The 18,082-nt window shown below is 35.9% G+C and overlaps 1 protein-coding gene across 1 annotated transcript; it reads right to left on the reverse strand.

Moving 5' to 3' along the window:
- Positions 1-11,075: 11,075 nt before the first annotated feature.
- plvapa (plasmalemma vesicle associated protein a) lies at positions 11,076-15,014 on the reverse strand. The gene is made up of 5 exons (XM_056475605.1): positions 14,566-15,014; positions 14,250-14,319; positions 12,788-13,500; positions 12,083-12,599; positions 11,076-11,978 (listed from the first exon to the last, which is right to left on the reverse strand). Exons 1-5 carry the CDS (start codon positions 14,950-14,952, stop codon positions 11,926-11,928), a joined length of 1,740 nt encoding a protein of 579 aa, XP_056331580.1. The 5' UTR covers positions 14,953-15,014; the 3' UTR covers positions 11,076-11,925.
- Between the last annotated feature and the right edge of the window lie 3,068 nt (positions 15,015-18,082).

An 18,082-nucleotide genomic window follows, 5' to 3' on the forward strand; every position in this document is an offset into this window, starting at 1 on the left:
ACAATTGCTGTTTGTAATCATGCAGAATAGGGAAAACAGTGAATTAAGGGATAGCATAGGAATGTAGATATTACAGTTCTAGCTTAGAGGACAAGTGCAAAGTAATAATCAGACATTTCTCTGTCTTTCTTGACAGAATGCTGCAGTTTTATTTGGGATTGCCTTAAAAGCAATCCTGAGAAGAGGCTGCCTTTGGATGAGTTGCTTTCCCATGACTGGTTCAAGGTAGCACATCTAAGATTGGCTAAATATTTATGAAGATAAATTGATAATTTAGTAGTTTTTTTTCACTTTTTGGGCTTTTTGTTAATTTAATTATCTGAACAATTCAATTCTAAATGTTTTTCAGGTCACCCTGTAGTCATGGACGAACCCTGTATCTGGTGGGCTAACATGGGTTGCCCATCCGCCCCTTTGTAAATAGATTTAGTTAATAATTTTAGATAGATTAGCACATCCCTCCCTCCAGCCTTAGCGTATTGCGGGTCTGGCAAGCCTTGGTTGCATCTGGCGCCTTGACTTGAGGCAGTTCAGTTGTTTTAGCGTCTTGCAGAACTACTGCCTGGGGATGAATTTGTTCTCTGTTATGCCTGCAACACAAGTCCCACTTACTGCCATCCCAAAGGCCTCTGCCACTAGTGCTGAGCTCCCAAATGCCATCTCACTAATGAATCAGAAGATTTGGTCATGGCCACTCGTCCGGTCAGCTGCCTTTGGTTCAGAGATCATGTCAGGGTCTCTCCAGCAATTCCAGCAAAGGCTTTGTAAAACATTCCTGTCACTGCTGCTCCCTAACCACCAAGACTTGAAAGTCTCTGGATGACCATTTTACAAATCTTCAGAGCTGCTCAACCTCCCTGGTCCCAGAGGTTACTGCTAAAGCTGCTCTGGTCCAAGAGGAGTCTGACTGAGGTCCTACATGTTTCCTGTCATTGGTGATCCCTCAAGACATATATTTGTCACGATCATCAGCGATCATAACTCCCAGATCGCTGGATCTCACACACAAACACACATGGACTACAATTCCTCCATTAAGGGACTACATATTCAGTCATGCCACACACATACTCACACCTGCTCCAAGTCTCTACTGATTACACTCGCACCACCTGAGCATTGTCAAAGACTGATTACAGACACTACTTCAACAGCACACACTCACATTTCCATTGCCGAGTCTTGTTGTCTGTAAAGTGACATTACAACGTGTTTCCCTTAGTCTTGTTCCTCCGTGTTTTTGATCTTTGCCTGGTTTCCCTTTCTCCTTGTCTGTCGCCTGTCTACCGACCTCTCGCCTGTGTTTGACTACGATTCTGGACTGCCTTTATACATCTGTTTGCACCTGTGTTGACCATTGATTCCTTGACTTCGAATAAACCTGCAAGTGGATCCTAAACTTCAGTTGTCTCTGTCATTCCCCGTGTTACAATATTACAGCTTTCAGCCGCAATAAAAATTATTGTGGAAATGCACAAAAATGTGTTGTTTTTTCAGAGAAACATATTATATGGAAATATGTACAGTTATTAATTAGTAATTAATTATATATTATTTCATAATTTATTAATTATTAATTTTACTCTTAACCAATTAAGTATGTGTGTGGCATGGGGGCTCAGTGGTTAGCATTATCACCTCACAGCAAGAAGGTCGCTGGTTCGAGTCCTGGCCGGGTCAGTTGGCATATCTTTGTGGAGTTGGCATGTTCTCTACGTGCTCGAGTTGGTTTCCTCCAGGTGCTCCGGTTTCCCCCACAATCCAAAGACATGCGGTACAGGTGAATTGGATGAACTAAATTGACCATAGCGTATGAGTGTGTGTGTGAGAGCATGTATAGGTGTTTCTCAGTACTTGGTTGCAGCTGGAAGGGCATCCGCTGTGTAAAACATATGCTGACATAGTTGGCGGTTCATTCCGCTGTGGCAAACCCTGATAAAAAAGGGACTAAGCAGAAGGAAAATTACTGAATGAATATATTCAGTGTAATTGTGATTAATATACGTCTGTTGACCTTTACTGGAAGATTTTCAGTAGTATACATTGCTGTTAAACATCTATAATTGATTTTACAAAGACATAACTGTAATTTCACATCATTTGACATGTCAGTTTCTCATTTTAAAATGTCTTGCATAATAAAAACACCTTTATAAACAACAGTAAAGGGCAAGCTAATGTTACTTTGTGACTTTACCTTATATTCTTCTTATTTTCCCAGTAGGGGGCGATCATAAAGTGTCAACTTTCTCACCATGATTCTGAAAACTGAAAGACTAATTTTTGGGAATCTTCCACATAATTTTTTTTCCAGTGACTTTAATATAATGTCATTAAATTAATGATTAAATGGACTATGAAACTGTCACCCTATTACTTTTGTAGAGGTACAGTCATGGACCAGCTGTTACTACTTTGAGATAATGCTTGAGATAATGTTATTGCATCCCAATTATGCCTACATACATTAATTTTTATATTAGTTATATAGTTAGAAATTGACTTTAATATCACCTTTGCAAATATAATCTGTTACCATCAGTCAGAATATTCTCTAAAGGCTACATTATAGCTGGATGCAGATGACTGTTCGGCTTGACAAGCACGTAGGCAGGTAATTATAGTACTTGATGATGATTTGATTGTCAGTCTACATCAACAGTAAGAGAAAAAAAGACATGTGACCAGCAGGAGGACTTAGTCTGAACAAATATTAAGCTTAGACATGTGATTATTTAAAAACAAAAACACCTAAAAGTTCACTATTATTTCATTATTAAGTACAAATGATAAGTACAAATGATTAAGTACAGCAGTGATCACATGATGTTGAGATTCCATTCATTTGGGTCTACAGAAGTCAACGTTACATATATTCCAGTAACTTACATGTTCAGATGTTTAGCATTGTATTCATAATATATACCAATATACAGTGCCTATAGAAAATCATACCCTGAAAAATATATACCTTTACTCACATTACACCCTGCTTTCAAAAGATCTTTGGTATAAAGTTGTAGAAAGGCACAGGTTATGAGGGGACTACAAAAACATAAAGGCTGGACACATTATTTGAAATGTGATTTGATCTTTGGCTGTATGACAAATAAAGCAATTATTTCAAAGGGGTATGATGATTTTCTATAGGCACAGCATGCCAGTAAAAGAGAAGTAAAGCACTGATCTGTACACATTACTTTCCATCTCTGGTATAACACAAATATTTTTATCCCTATATATTTTATTTTACCCTCTAGATCGTCAATGTATAATTCCCTGATCCAAATTGTGTTCAGTAGACCTACCTGAAAGATCCTGAAAAGTAACCGTGTACCTTCAATTCTGAGAGTGTAGAGCGCCCCCTGCTTACTGGCAACAACAACAACATTAGTATTACAGCTTGACTCTGCTATTCACAGTGATAAAAAAGGCTGATCATTTTGAAATTGCTGTAAGAAGTAGATTTTTGTAGGTACTGACTCCTGGATTCAGAAGAAAATTTAGTTTCATTCAAACTTATTACTTTTCATCACACAAAACTCTTTTGTTAAATAATGTAAAATCTGTTAGGGATAAATCTATTTTTATACTAACTGATTTGATAAAGGTTTAATTTATATATGTTCTTTATGTGATGATTTTGATGATGTCAATGGCCATCTCCACAACTTATGCACTAATGGAGGGGTGTCAAACTCAATACCAGGAAGACTGCAGCCCTGCATCTGCTTCAACATACCTATCTGGTATCAAACAAGCCTAAAAGCACTCAGTTAGTTTAATCAGCTGTGTTTAATTTGGATTGGAACTAAACTGTGCAGAGCCGTGGCCCTCGAATGAGTTTGACACCTGTGCACTAATGCATCTGGTCAATGATAATAAATTATGCACACAAATACACACAAAAATATTTAAAAAGTCAGCTTTGTTAGAAGAAGCCCAGACATCAAGGGTATGAAGATAGGAGAGAGAGATCATCATATATCTCTGTTCGCAGATGACATTGTTCTATTTCTAACTAATTTGAAGAAGTCCATTCCAGCCCTTACAAATGTTATAGAAAAATTTGGCAGATTCTCGGGCTATAAAGTCAATAATAGTAAAAGTATTCTGTTATTACTAAATGATCAAGAGAGAAAAGCCCCTTTGACTTATACACAATTTACTAATGAATCTGGGGGTTTCACATACTTAGGGATTAAAATAACACCTGATATAGATAATATAGTCCCCTCAAATTATGATCCTTTACTGAAGGGAGTTATAGAATCTTTGGACAAATGGAACACAATGCCTATTTCCATTGCGGGACGTATAAGTATAATTAAAATGTCGATCTTGCCTAAATTTCTATACCTTTTTCAATCTATCCCTCTTCCATTACCTGACATATTTTTCTCTACCCTCAAAAAATACTTTACTAGGTTTATATGGAATAATAAACGCCCCCGGCTACGTCTATCCCTCCTCTACCTACCATATGATCGAGGAGGGCTTCAAGTGCCAAACATAAAATTATACTACTGGGCGGCACAGCTTCGAACAGCTATGTTTTACTTTTCTACAGACTGCCCATCCTGGGTTGATATTGAAAAAGTAGAATTGCCACTCCCTTTACAATCATATATATACTCTGCAGAAGTTAAAATACTTAAAAAATCTACCCTTAACCCATTTCTAAGAAATACCCTGTCTGTTTGGCATGAGGCCCATTCCTTTTTGGAGGAGAAAATATCAATTTCCCCCTTCTCACCAATATGGGGCAATAATTATTTTATACCTGGAAGAAGTGACATGGGGTTTAAAAATTGGCAGATCAAAGGATTATGTATGGTAAAAAACCTGTATGAAGGAGGTACACTCATGACTTTTCAGCAGTTAGCTTTAAAATATAATCTTCCACCAAAACATTTTTTTAAATACCTTCAGATTAGAAGTTATATATATTCAAGAATTAAAACCTATTCAGAACCCCAACTCTCTATACTAGAACAAATTACTTTAAATCACATTAACGATAGAGGAATGTTATCCATGTTTTATAAGACATTGCTGACTGGACTAAAGGAAAGCTCCCAATCATATCTTTCAGCATGGAAAAGAGACTTACAGGTAGATATCACTGTTGAGGAATGGGAACGTGCCTGTTTTTTGGCTCAAACCCAATCTATCAACACTAGATGTAGAATACTACAATATAAATGGTTGATGAGGACATATATGACCCCGGTCAAATTACATAGGATTAATCCTAACATTCCAGATGTCTGTACAAAATGTCAAGATGAAATTGGCACACTGTTTCATTGTATGTGGGAGTGCAGAGAGCTGCAAATATTCTGGAAGGAGGTTCTTGATGTGCTTTGTGAAATGACAGGAGAACATATTCCTATGGAATCAAAGCTGTGTTTATTGCATATATATCCCGAAAATGTGTCTGTAAATGCATGCAAAAAGAAGCTCATAGATTTTAGTTTAATACAAGCTAAACGTGTGATTGCCTTAGTATGGAAAAACATCCAGAGACCTGTTCTTTCACAGTGGATTAGAGAAATGACTAATAACCTTGCACTTGAAAAATTAACATATGCAATAAGAGGTAAAGCAGAGGTCTTTAAAAAGGTGTGGTCCCCTTTTATGCAATTTGTAAATAGATAAAGTGGAATGGTATGTAAAAATGACTGTTATTTGGATTCCAATATTTTTATTTAATTTTGATTTACATTTGTGAAGGATATTCTGCAATCTGTAGTTTTACTTTATTTTTCTGTATTTGTATATATTATTTTTTTTTATCTTTATTTTTATTTTTACTTTTTGGGAGGGGAGGAGGAGGGGGGTGTAGGGGTGGGAAAGTCTATTTTGTAATGATATAAAAATTGATTTCCTGTAATGTTCATGGGAGTTTTGTAACAAAATTAATAAAAACAAAAATGAAAAAAAAAAAAAGTCAGCTTTGTTGCTAGATGGCATTGGCATTTAAGACAAGGAATGTAATAATAAACATATTCAGCACATTTTTCAGCAAAGAAATCGTTGTTTCACAAAGTAGGTCCCATAAAGGTTATATAAATATGTTCTTACTAATAAGACTAAGGAAAGGCAACTCGGTGGCTCAGTGGTTAGCACTGTCGCCTCACAGAAAGAAGGTTGCTGATTCGAGTCCCGGCTGGGTCAGTTGGCATTTCTGTGTGAAGCATGTATGTTCTCCCCATGCTTGTGTGGGTTTCTCCAGTTCCTCCGGTTTCCCCCACAGTCCAAAGATATAGGTATAGGTGTAATGAATAAGCTAAATTGGCCATAGTGTATGTGTGTGAATGGATGTTTCCCAGTGCTGGGTTGCACCTGGAAGGGCATCCGCTGTGTAAAACATATGCTGGATAAGTTGGCGGTTCATTCCACTGTGGCGACCCCTGATGAATTAAGGGACTAAGCTGAAGGAAAATGAACGAATGAATGAATGAATGAACAGTCGACTATAAAATATTGCATAAATTATAAACCTTTGGTTTGGATGCTTATACATATATTTATATTTCTAGTACCTGCATTTTATGTGAAAAAAGATATCACATTAATACATTTTTTTTTTTTTGTGAATGTGTCCAGACATTTTTTGGGTCAATTTCTCCATTTTAACAAACCCCCTGACTTTTAATCTCATAATTGAAAAGATTATTATTTGTTAATAGTCTGATTTTGCAAACAAATCAAAATAATAATTTTTCAACTTATTTTTTCCGCTAACTTGGCATAATCCCTACTTTTCCACCATTTTTGATTAACTCACACCTCAAATTTTTTTGTCTGACAACAAAAATGTGTCAGATTTTTTGCACTATTTAAAGAACTTGTCCAATAACCCAGCAAACAATTTTGTGTTTAACAGACGTCTAACAGACGTCTAAATGTAGACAGCTTGGCTAAAACAAGGCTAAACTTGGGCTGTCAGTTAAAATCTAATAGACATCTAAGAATAGCCCAAAACTAGACTGTTCGAATTGGACAGACTTTATGTGTAGATATTCATTTCTATTTATTTGATGAGTAGTCTAGTTTTGATTTTCACTGACAGCTCAAATTTAGCCTTGTTTTAGCCAAGACGACTATGTTTAGACGTCTATTAGACATCTATTAGACATCTTTTAAAAGCAAAAAAATGCTTGCTGGGGAGTATTGATTAAGTTTAGATAGCTCTCCTGCAGCGCTCTTATATTATTTTTTTATATTATGTATTCATTTATTTTCCTGGAATAGAAAAGAAATCTTCCTATAACCTAAAAGTCTATACTATAACTGAATAAAGAAACCTTTTCAACTTTATTTCAACATTCTTTATAGAAATCTATCAACAGAAGGAACATTGTTTCACTATTTTTTGTTCCATTAACATTTGATGTGTCTGTATCAAATCAGCATAAACAAATGGAGTGAGCTTTCCAGATTCACAAAAAAGCATCATCGTTTATTTCAATGTTTGTAGTTTCAAGCATATTCATTTCATAAACCAAACCATTCCATTAACTTATTTAGCAATACATGTAAATCAGTGTGTAGTTGCATTTTTTAAGTTCGCCAATAACTCATTTTAAACCACAGTTGCTGTTTTCCTCATTTTGAAGAATTGCGTAATATGGACCCTCAAGAGACCACGTATAGAGGTCAACAAGAGAAATGTTTTGGCCTTTAATGTCTTTACCAGAGTTATGGGCATTGAAGGGCCAAGCAAATAGGAAATGCAATTAGTGCTTTGGGGGAACAAAGACTGAGAGCCTTTGGAGACAAAAGGTGATGATTTCTGTGACCTAGGTAGGAAGGACACAAGAATTATAAGCACCTATGCTTTTCCTGATGGAGGGTGGAGAAGGGATATTTATCACAAGATGCAGAACGCTGTGCTTATTTTTAAAAGACCCCTAAGAAACAACTCAATTTACATTTGGGCATTCTGGAAATACAACCCCAAATCAGAAAAAGTAGGGACAGTGTGGAAAACATGAATAAAAAAAAAGTGAAGGTAGTGATTTCTAAATTTACTTTGAATTGTATTTCATTGCAAACAATACAATAAACATTATTTAATGTCTTCCTAATGGTATTTATTGTTTTTTCTTAATAAACACGTATTCCAATTTTGATTCTTACAACACATATCAAAAATGTTGGGAGAGGAGCATTTTAGGGCTAGCAAGGAGGTAAATTGGTTAAATAATGATGTGATTTGAAGCAGGTGATATCAACAGGTGATTTTTATTATGATTTGGGTACAAAAGCATCATCCAAGGAAGGTCTAGACAAGGACAATGGCACAAAGGCTGGCTTGCCTGCAGTCCTGACCTGTCTCCAGTATAGAATGTGTGGTGCATTTTGAAGCACAAAATGCAACAATGAAGACCCCGTACTTTTGCCCTCCTTAAGACTTGATTGCAGGAAGAATGAGACAAAATTACACCTGAAACACTTCATCACTTGATGTCTTCAGTCCTTAAACGTTATGTAAAATGTGGAAAGCAATGGCAACATTACAAAGTGGTAAATGCTTCACTGTTCCAACTTTTTTTTTTTTTTTATTTGTTGCAAGAACCAAAATTGTATTACGTGTTTATTGTGAAAAAATAAATAAATAAAAATCATGAGGAAAACGTTAAATGTTTGTTGAATTGTCTGCAATGAAATACAAAGTAAATTTGTAAATAATGAAGTCGAAGTAAAATTAGAAATCAGTACTTGAAGAGTTCAGATGTAAAAACCTCTAAATGCTGGCTGAATTTTTCTTCTAATTTTTATCAAGCTCCTGTGTGTATGTTCAGTAATATCACTTTTATGGCAAACAATAAGTCCTTTTCAGTGTTTTTTAAAATGAAATAATCAACATAAACAAAGGAGGCTGAGAGAAATGTTTATTTTTGATGGAAATTTCAGACGGCATTTAGAGTTTTTTGCATCTGAACTCTTCACTTTCTTTTTTTATTTTCCATTCTGTAACAACTTTGTCTGATCTGAGGTTGTAAAACAACTCTTGTGGAACATCCAGTGGCCTTTTTTTCTTCCATCATTTGGGATAAGTCACATTCATGTCAAGTTCAGAAACAATGGCACTAAACACAAACAGCGACTGCATTGTCCTGACATAGATCTTCAAAGTAGTTGTCTACACTGTTTGACAACAGGACATCTTACTGTCTTAAGTGGAAAATCAAGCATGTCAAACAAAGGATTTCCTTTAAGGATTGCAGGCTCTATTTGTGACGCCTCTATATATTAATTGGCGCCCTGCTTCTTGGCTTTTGTCTGATTCACCATTTTGCCATTCTTGGTGCCAGGATACTTGTTGACATGGGAAACCGTTTTCATTGTTTTCCATCATGTTCACTTTGCACATGTTGCCATCCTGCGTTCATAGATTGTAACCGTATTTACTGACAAATTTAGCAGCAGAATGCATTCACGCTTCACTGAGTTTAACTTTCCTGCATGTTGGGTGAGTGATGACTGGGTATGACACTTAAATGGATTTGCTTTGGTTGGAGAGCGGCTCTGTTTTTAATAGTGCTTCCCATTGACGCAAAACAATGACAATAGCCTGATGGTTAGCCAGAGCTATTTTAGGCTTATGTGAAGTGGACCCATTGAAAATTTCATTGATAGTTCTTCTTGTGCGTAGGTTCGTTTTACCGCATCAGTGTCACCTGTGGCCTGGAGTCATTGTATTTTAATATAAACACATTTGTTCAATTTGTTTCCGGCTTGCTAAGTGGCAGAAGGAATGCAAAAACATTCTGTACTAATCGTGTTCAGGGCTGAGCTGTAAGTTGCGCAATATTAAAGGGATAGTCCTGCCAAAAATTGAAAATTCAGTCATCATTTACTCACCCTCATTTGTTCAAAACCTATTTGAATTTCCTTTTTTCTGTTGAACACAAAAGAAGATATTTTGAATAATGCTGGAAGCTGGCACACACAGTATATTTTCTCCTACTATGGTAGTCAATTGGTGTCAGCAACCAAAATTCCTCAAAATATCTTCTTTTGTGAATCATAAAAGTACATTATTAATGATTATATAATTTTGGGGGAATTTTGGGATTAGGTAGTTTTCATTTTTGGGGTGAACTGTCACTTTAAGTTGATACCTAAGACAGATTTGTCCCTGTTATATGTACCGTTATGGGGGGAAAGTATCAGATTTACAGTTTACATAGTTATATGTAAATTCATTCATTCATTTTCTTTTTGGCTTAGTCCCTTTATTAATATGGATTCGCCACAGCGGAATGAACCGCCAACTTCTCTAGAATATGTTTTACACAGCGAATGCCCTTCCAGCTGCAACACATCACGGAAACATCCATACACACTCATACACTACGGTCAGTTTTAGCTTACCCAATTCACCTATACCGCATGTCTTTTGACTTGTGTGGGAAACTAAAACACCCGGAGGAAACCCACATGAACACGGGGAGAACACGTAAACCACACAGAAATGCCAACTGAGACAGCTGAGGCTCGAACCAGGGACCTTCTTGCTGTGAGACGATCGTGCTACCCACTGCGCCACCGTGACGCACTATATGTCTGATGCTTGATGATATTTCTTACAAATTTAAAATAAAAATGTGGTCATTTTTGGATTCATAAAATAACAAAAAGTTGCCAGGTTTTTAGACATTTATATATTTATTAACAACACAATAGTTCAGAAAGAACTATTTAGAACTATATGGTTAAGAAATCAGTTCTGCATTGGTTGGAATTATCCTGGTTTTTAATGAAAACATTTGTTATGCTGACCAATTGTTATTTTTAAGAGCAAACAAGCTCTAAATGACAAAACATATCTATATAATGTTCTAAGACCATTAGAGAATATAAAAAATTTGACCATTTTAGCCATACAAAAACAAATCCAGGTCATTTTTTTACTTTTTTTGTTGATTGATATCTCTGAGAACCATGAATTGTATAACAAATGTATAACTGTGTATATGTATTAATGACATATTTCACCAATCATTAAATTTACTGAAACAAAAAGGCTGAAATGTAAAGACTAGTAAAACATGTTCTGCTTATTTTGTTCAATGATTTTTTTATTCCACAAAGCATAAAGACAAATAGTTTACAAAAAATACTGAGAGAAAATTACAGTGATAAATCATTTAATATGTACAGTTAAAGTCAGAATTATTAGCCCTCTTTTAATTTTTTTTCTTTTAAAATATTTCCCAAATAATGTTTAACAGCGCAAGGAAATTTTCACAGTATGTCTGATAATATTTTTTTCATTCTGAAATCTTATTTATTTTATTTCGGCTAGAATAAAAGCAGTTTTTCAATTTTTAAAACCATTTTAAGTTCAAAACTGTTAGTCCCTTTAAGCTATTTTTTTTCCGATTGTCTACTCTACAGAACAAACCATCGTTATACAATAACTTGCCTAATTACCCTCTCATGCCTAGTTAACCTAATTAACCCAGTTAAGCCTTTAAATGTCACTTTAAGCTGTATAGAAGTGTCTTGAAAAATATCTAGTCAAATATTATTTACTGTCATCATGGCAAAGATAAAAAAGTTATTAGAAATGAGTTATTAAAACTATTATGTTTAGAAATATGTTGAAAAAAATCTTCTCTCCGTTAAAGAGAAATTGGGGAAAAAATAAACAGGGCTAATAATTCTGACATTAACTGTATATGTATTTATATACAAGATATATATTACATAATATATACAAGCATAAAATTTAAGGCGCAAACAATGGTTTCATCCCACAAAATAATATTAATATTCATGTTAATTATTATTCACAATACAGACCCGCAGTGGTACGTGCATATAAGCTTTCTATTTTCAACCATGTTAATAAATCAGTCTTTATACAGACGCTCCTGGGATTTCGCCAGGTCTTTGTTCACTCCCTCAGTTTGGGAGTGAATATCGATGCAGCTCCTTCAAATGCAGATTTATCTGTGCTGTAAATCAGACACAAAAGGTTATGAGTTATGTAAAGTACAGAGAGTAAACAAAGAGTGATTAAAAAAAAGTCCAGAATCAAACTACCTCCGCTTTAATTTACCTTGACTTATCGGTTGACTGTCCACTGCTGTTCTTGCTCCTCCAGAAGTTGCGCCAAATCCCGTTGGATTAGATCCCACTGAGCTAAAACCTCCTGTTGCTGGTTTTCCCACTCCTACGCTTGATCCTGCACTGCCAAATGCTGTCGAACCTGTTCCAGTATTGCCAATTGAAGCAGAACTTCCAGCACTACCTAATCCTGTCAACCCTAGTCCTGCTCCACCAAAACTACTAGTCCCAGTCTGGGTTAGACCTGTTCTACTTGATCCCTGCCCACCTAATCCTGTGCTTGAGTAGGTCCCTGTTCCACCTAGAGGTGTATTTAGTGGTCCTGTCACACCAGATCCTGTGCTGCCCCATCTTGAGCTTGATCCTGTCCCAGTAATACCGGGATATGCTGGCCCGCTGGAGCCAGCCCCTGACCATGGCATGTTGGGTTTGCTCATTCCTGTTGAACCCAAACCAGTATTTGGGATGTTCGGAGATCCGAAGGGGTTTGGCATAAATGGGCTAGTTCGCTAAATAGCAGAGAAAGCCATTTAAAAAGTTAAATTACAAAATACATAAACATTTAGTTTTTAATTGTAAACAAAATATTAAAGACAGCAATTTATTTAAATAAATAAAAAATAGAAATATAATATACACAAACCGTAATAAAATATTATTACATTATTACATAATTATAAAAAGTTTAAAAACTCACCTTACAGCTGGCAAGTGAGGTATTGAGGGTGTCAATGGTGTTTGTGAGCATTTGAATTTTGTTTTCATTGACAGACAGAAGTTTGTCTTTCATTCCGTTGTCTCCTTTTAGTTTTCGGTTCTCCAGCAGAAGTTTTTCACTGTCTTGGTCGTTCTTGAGCTGAAGCTGGTCAAGAGTCTTGCGATGCTCACGAGTCATGGCACTGCGATTCTGATTACACCATTCAGCATCTTCGTTCAGACGTTTGTTCTGGGTCACATATTTGGCGTTTTCTCCATTAATCTTTGTGAACTGGTCGCCCACTATGTTCAGATATGTTTGGAGCTTGTTCTCGACCTCTCTTGAAAGACTGCTGCAGTTTTCGCGAATATTTTCGAGCTGATTTCTCTGTTTATCACATGTCAGCATGAACGAAATGTGCTTTGAGAAAAGGTCATCGATCCTTTTGAGAAATTCTTTGGTGACGTTGGGGATTCCTCGTAAAGATTCAACAAAGTCCTCTTTGCACTTCTTTTGATACAAGACAAGCTCTTCTTCAAGGTAAGCCTTGTCTCGTCTCAGTCCGATTGCTTCCAAGTGAAATCCATCCTTGTCTTTATTGGAGCCATCTAACTCGGATCTCAAAATGGTCACAGTTTGGGTAAAGTTTGCTTTGATCAGCTCTAACATTTCATTCGACTGCTGGAGCATGCTTTGCAAGCGTTTGTTGTTTTCTGGAAGAGAAAATTGTTGAAAGAGTTCGATATGTTTGCTGAACATACACTCAAAAAATGTTTTTTGCTGCTTGTTCAAACTACTTATGTAAAATTTGTTGAAACAACACAATTATTTTGTGTTATTTTGGGACAACTCAATTGTTTTATGTTCAATTTACTTAAATTTGTATAAAACGATTAAGTTAACCTATGAGAACAACATGAAGGAATTGTATGGAACCCAATTTTTTTGTGTACACTCAAAAAATTATTTTTTGCTGCTTGTTCAAACTACTTAATTAAAAAGAAGTGAATCAACACAATTGGGTGATAAATTATTTGTTTTATGTCCAATCCACTTAAATTTGTAAAAACAATTAAGTTAACTTTGTGTTGGGACAACATATAGGAATTGTGCGGAACCCAGCATTTTTACAGTGTAGGATTTTTACATTTTATTACTGAAATTTGTTTTGAATTCATATCCAAATAGAAGAATGTCAGCAACTAAGCAGAATTCCATAGTTTATTTTCCTACAATGGACATCACTGGCTACAGTCTGGTTACAAACTTTCTTCAAAATATCTTCTTTAAAAAAATGCTTTTAAAAAAGATGTAAATGGTGAGTATAGTTTCATTTTGGGGTGAACTATCAGTTTAACTTTAGATTTACAGTCAGTGCGTTAAATAAACACAAATCTTTTATACAGATCAACCTGGTAAAGGAAATATTAAAATGATATAGTATTCTAAAAACCCATCTCACCATTTGAATCTGGACAAAATGCAGGAGGGCATGCGCGAGGTGCTGCCATTCTTTGCATGTCACATCGACACTGTAAAACATAGCACACATAATGATGTTATTCTGAATATCTGTCTACTCAAGAATTACCATTACATACAGAATGATCATATAACCGATTCAAAACATTCTTACAACATTAAAAAATGACATTTTAGGAATATTGACAGAACATTTAAGAGAAAACTATTTTCATAACATACGTGAAGATTTCAGAGAAATGATCTTAAGACAATTTTGTAACAACAAAATAATAAATGTTTCACCAAAGCCTCACCATTGTTGTTTGCAGGTTCTTTATTGTCATAGATGAGGTGTTTGCTAGTTTGCGTAAATCAGCCACAAGCTTGTCATTGCTTAGCTTTGCAGTGAGAGTGACGTTAAGAACTTTGGTGAGGTTCTTTTCCTTCCCTCGAAGAATGAAATTTTCCATAGTGAGTTTGCTGACACTTTGGTCCAACTCGTGCAGTCTCTTTTCCTCGACCGTATGCTCAGGTTGTCCATACACCAGAAAGAGAACCAGACTTGCGATGATCAATGATTGGATGAGCGAGGAGAAAAAGAAGACAATCTTCATGTAGTAACCACAGCTCTTGCCTTTCGACTTGTGCATCTTCTTGGCAGCCAAGCCAAAGTTGGCCTGAGAATAACTATTGTTGTACATCACTACTCAATCAATGCAAAGTATTCTCCTACAGCTTCAACAGTAAAAGAAGATGTTCAAAATCGTAACGCTGTCAGTTTATATTGTTTTCCTGCACCTCCCATTGCATGACGCTTCCCTGGTCCACCCAATGGTCATGATTCTGGAGATAAGAACAACATCACGCACTGCCGTGGGGGAGGCCCAAACCCAAACTGTACATTGTTCTAATAAGTACGTCCTGCCAAAACAGATCCTTTGTTTGACAGCATGTTGTCACTTGAGAAAGCACGTGGTCGACTGTTTGACTACATGTTGTTTTGAATAGATATTAGAGATGATCTCAGGCATTGATTATAATTTTACTGATTACAAAACCAGTTTATGCTACTGTTACGTAACAGATGTTCTGAATTATGTATGATTTGATAAACCAATTTCCTAAATGGTAAAATTCTTCCTGACGTAGGTAGGATGAGGATGTGGTTTGTATATTGTACATTAGTAAAACATTATCTCTGACCAACAAAAATAGTCAGTTTTAGATGTGAAGCAAAACGTTAACTTTGTGCTTTTCTATATTATTCTGTAGTATTTCTAAACACTGTGCAAATATATAGCTACATATAGTTTTTGATATTTCATTTTTTTAATAGTCAGAGAATAAAAATATTATGAGAGTACTCTGCTTTCCTGCCAGGAATTGTTGAAGTGCCACCCCGACTCCAAGAGGAAGCAGTAATTCAGCTGAGTCTCAGAATGAGAAGGTACTGTCTGGACACTTCTAGGGTAAACTACAGAACAAATGAAGGAAATCACCAATAAACATAGATGTATACACATCTGCTGACATTATCAAGAATTAATCGTCCTGTTTATCTGTTTCTAAAATACGGCTGACGTTGAAATTGTCATCATCTTACACGTTTTGTTCACACACTGTTGTTTCAAATATTTCCAAATCGTGTCAATTTGCCAAAGCGCACGTTACCTTATTAGGCTTAAAACTTTCGTATTATGTAAATGCACTGGTGAGACTTTACATAATGAGGTAAAATAATGACGCCACAATCTAGAGGTGACGAAGTAATCAGTTGCTATTTAGCTACTGAGCTGTTGAGATGCCATTCCCAATACTTCTCCCGAGGTTTAATAGATTTCCTTTGGATGCTCAAACAAACAAAGCATTTTTCTGAAAGTCCAGTCGAAGAATGCCACCGTCTCTGCTAAATTGGGATAGAAATAAGAAGAAAATGTTACCTTTAAAACCTGTGAGGCTCTGAATCTAACCACTAGGTGGGGATATTTCCAAATGGCACCTAAATAACCCTGTTCTAGCCTTTTGCCACAGGCACATTTAATCCAAAACGACAGTTTCCTGATTATTCATTTCCCGGACATCCAAGATATATTATCTTTCTTATTTTCGATGAGAAATTAAGGTTGTGGAGGAAACTAGTCCAGGATAATTCTTCATCTAATAGTGAACAAGCATTAACTTAAATCATTTTGACTGTCGAAAATTAATGATTTACCTCACATTCTCCCGTCGTGGGTTAATAAAACGGTTTAATTCACAACATTTAGATTACATGGAGAAAGAAAGAAAGAAAGAAAGAAAGAAAGAAAGAAAGAAAGAAAGAAAGAAAGAAAGAAAGAAAGAAAGAAAGAAAGAAAGAAGAAAGAAAGAAAGAAAGAAAGAAAGAAGAAAGAAAGAAAGAAAGAAAGAAAGAAAGAAACTTTAAGTATGAAACTTGGATGGCCAGAGGGCCAGTAAACAGAATTAGAATATTTTGGGGGGAACTATTCATTTAAAATGCAATGAACTTAATATTTCATAATTGTAATAATATTGTAATAACATTTATTTATAAAATAAAAATACAGAAGAAATAGGATTTTCTGTTTTATTATAAAATAAAACTTTCTGAAAATTCTTTAAAGCTTTTGTATGCTCCACCATGTTTTTGGGGCTTACTACAAGTCAGTATTTGGTTGGAGCTGCAACTCTACCCTAAACAGAGATCAGTCACATTCCAGAACCTTGAGGTCAAAGGCCAAATAAACACCCAGCTTGTACAATGCACATAACACAAGCATGCATTCTCAGACTCATCCTCCTCTTTTCTTTTGTGCTCTCTCTTTCACTCTCCCTCTCTCCCTGTCTCATACATGATCAAACAGACATTTTACATGCTGCCACAAATGACCAAATGCTTTAAAAAAGAAAGGGTTGATAAAAACTTATGATGCCAACTCAGTTGGCTGTTGGTTTGGTTGTGCAACCAGGGTTTGTTTTTGTTTTTGTTGGCTAAGAATATGATTTAACAGAAACTGTGGAGAAGGAAGCAGAGGTTGAGTTAGGGCAGCAAATGAAATGTTTTTCTCTTCAGTGTGACCCCTGAATAATTACGTGAGCTGGGAGCCAAGATCTAAATCTCCAAACAAGAGACAGCTGTCTCCTGGATCAACAACAAGATGTACAACTTTGACTGCTTTCTCATTGTTAGAATGCAAAAAAAAAGAGTAAATTAAAGAAACTGTACATTACTCTTCATACAGGAAACAGTGCCGAACCAAATGTCTGGCTGAACCTGCGACCTCGTGAAGCTCTCCTGCATTGTTTGATAATTGCACAAACATTGTTAGATTTTAAAATGATGTCTTTCTAACCTTCTGACCTCTTGCTACATACATCAGGACTGAATTCCAATCTTAACCTACCTGTATATGAGCTCTCAGGTTCCCACTAACAGTATTTGCCACTTTGGTCATAATACGTCTCACTACATAAGATGTATTCCTTTAAACGGTCTGTTTGTACATTACCAGTATTTTTAATTACAATATGTATTTGAAAGGACTCATGTCGCTGGTTCAAGTGCCGGCTGGGCAAGTTGGCATTTCTGTGTGGAGTTTGCATGTTCTTTCCATGTTGGTGTGGGATTCCTCCGTGTGCTCCGGTTTCCTCCACAGTTCAAAGACATGCGGTAGGTGAATTAAATAAGCTACGTTGGCCGTAGTGTATGAGTGTGTGTGTGTGTGTGTGTGTGTGTGTGTGTGTGTGTGTGTGTGTGTGTGTGTGTGTGTGTGTGTGTGTGTGTGTGCGTGTGCGTGTGTGTGTGTGTGAATGCAAGAGTGTATAGGTGTT

Source organism: Danio aesculapii, chromosome 2 (assembly GCF_903798145.1).
Source record: "Danio aesculapii chromosome 2, fDanAes4.1, whole genome shotgun sequence".
Classification (NCBI taxonomy): domain Eukaryota; kingdom Metazoa; phylum Chordata; class Actinopteri; order Cypriniformes; family Danionidae; genus Danio; species Danio aesculapii.

What these genes read in the sequence shown, in the direction of transcription:
- plvapa (XM_056475605.1), bottom strand. Translation starts at nt 14,952, where the DNA reads ATGTACAACAATAGTTATTCTCAGGCCAACTTTGGCTTGGCTGCCAAG. An exon ending in AGAACCTGCAAACAACAATG is followed by an intron (nt 14,320 to 14,565) that starts GTGAGGCTTTGG and finishes TATGTTTTACAG; the next exon opens with TGTCGATGTGACATGCAAAG. An exon ending in ATTTTGTCCAGATTCAAATG is followed by an intron (nt 13,501 to 14,249) that starts GTGAGATGGGTT and finishes TTTCTCTTCCAG; the next exon opens with AAAACAACAAACGCTTGCAA.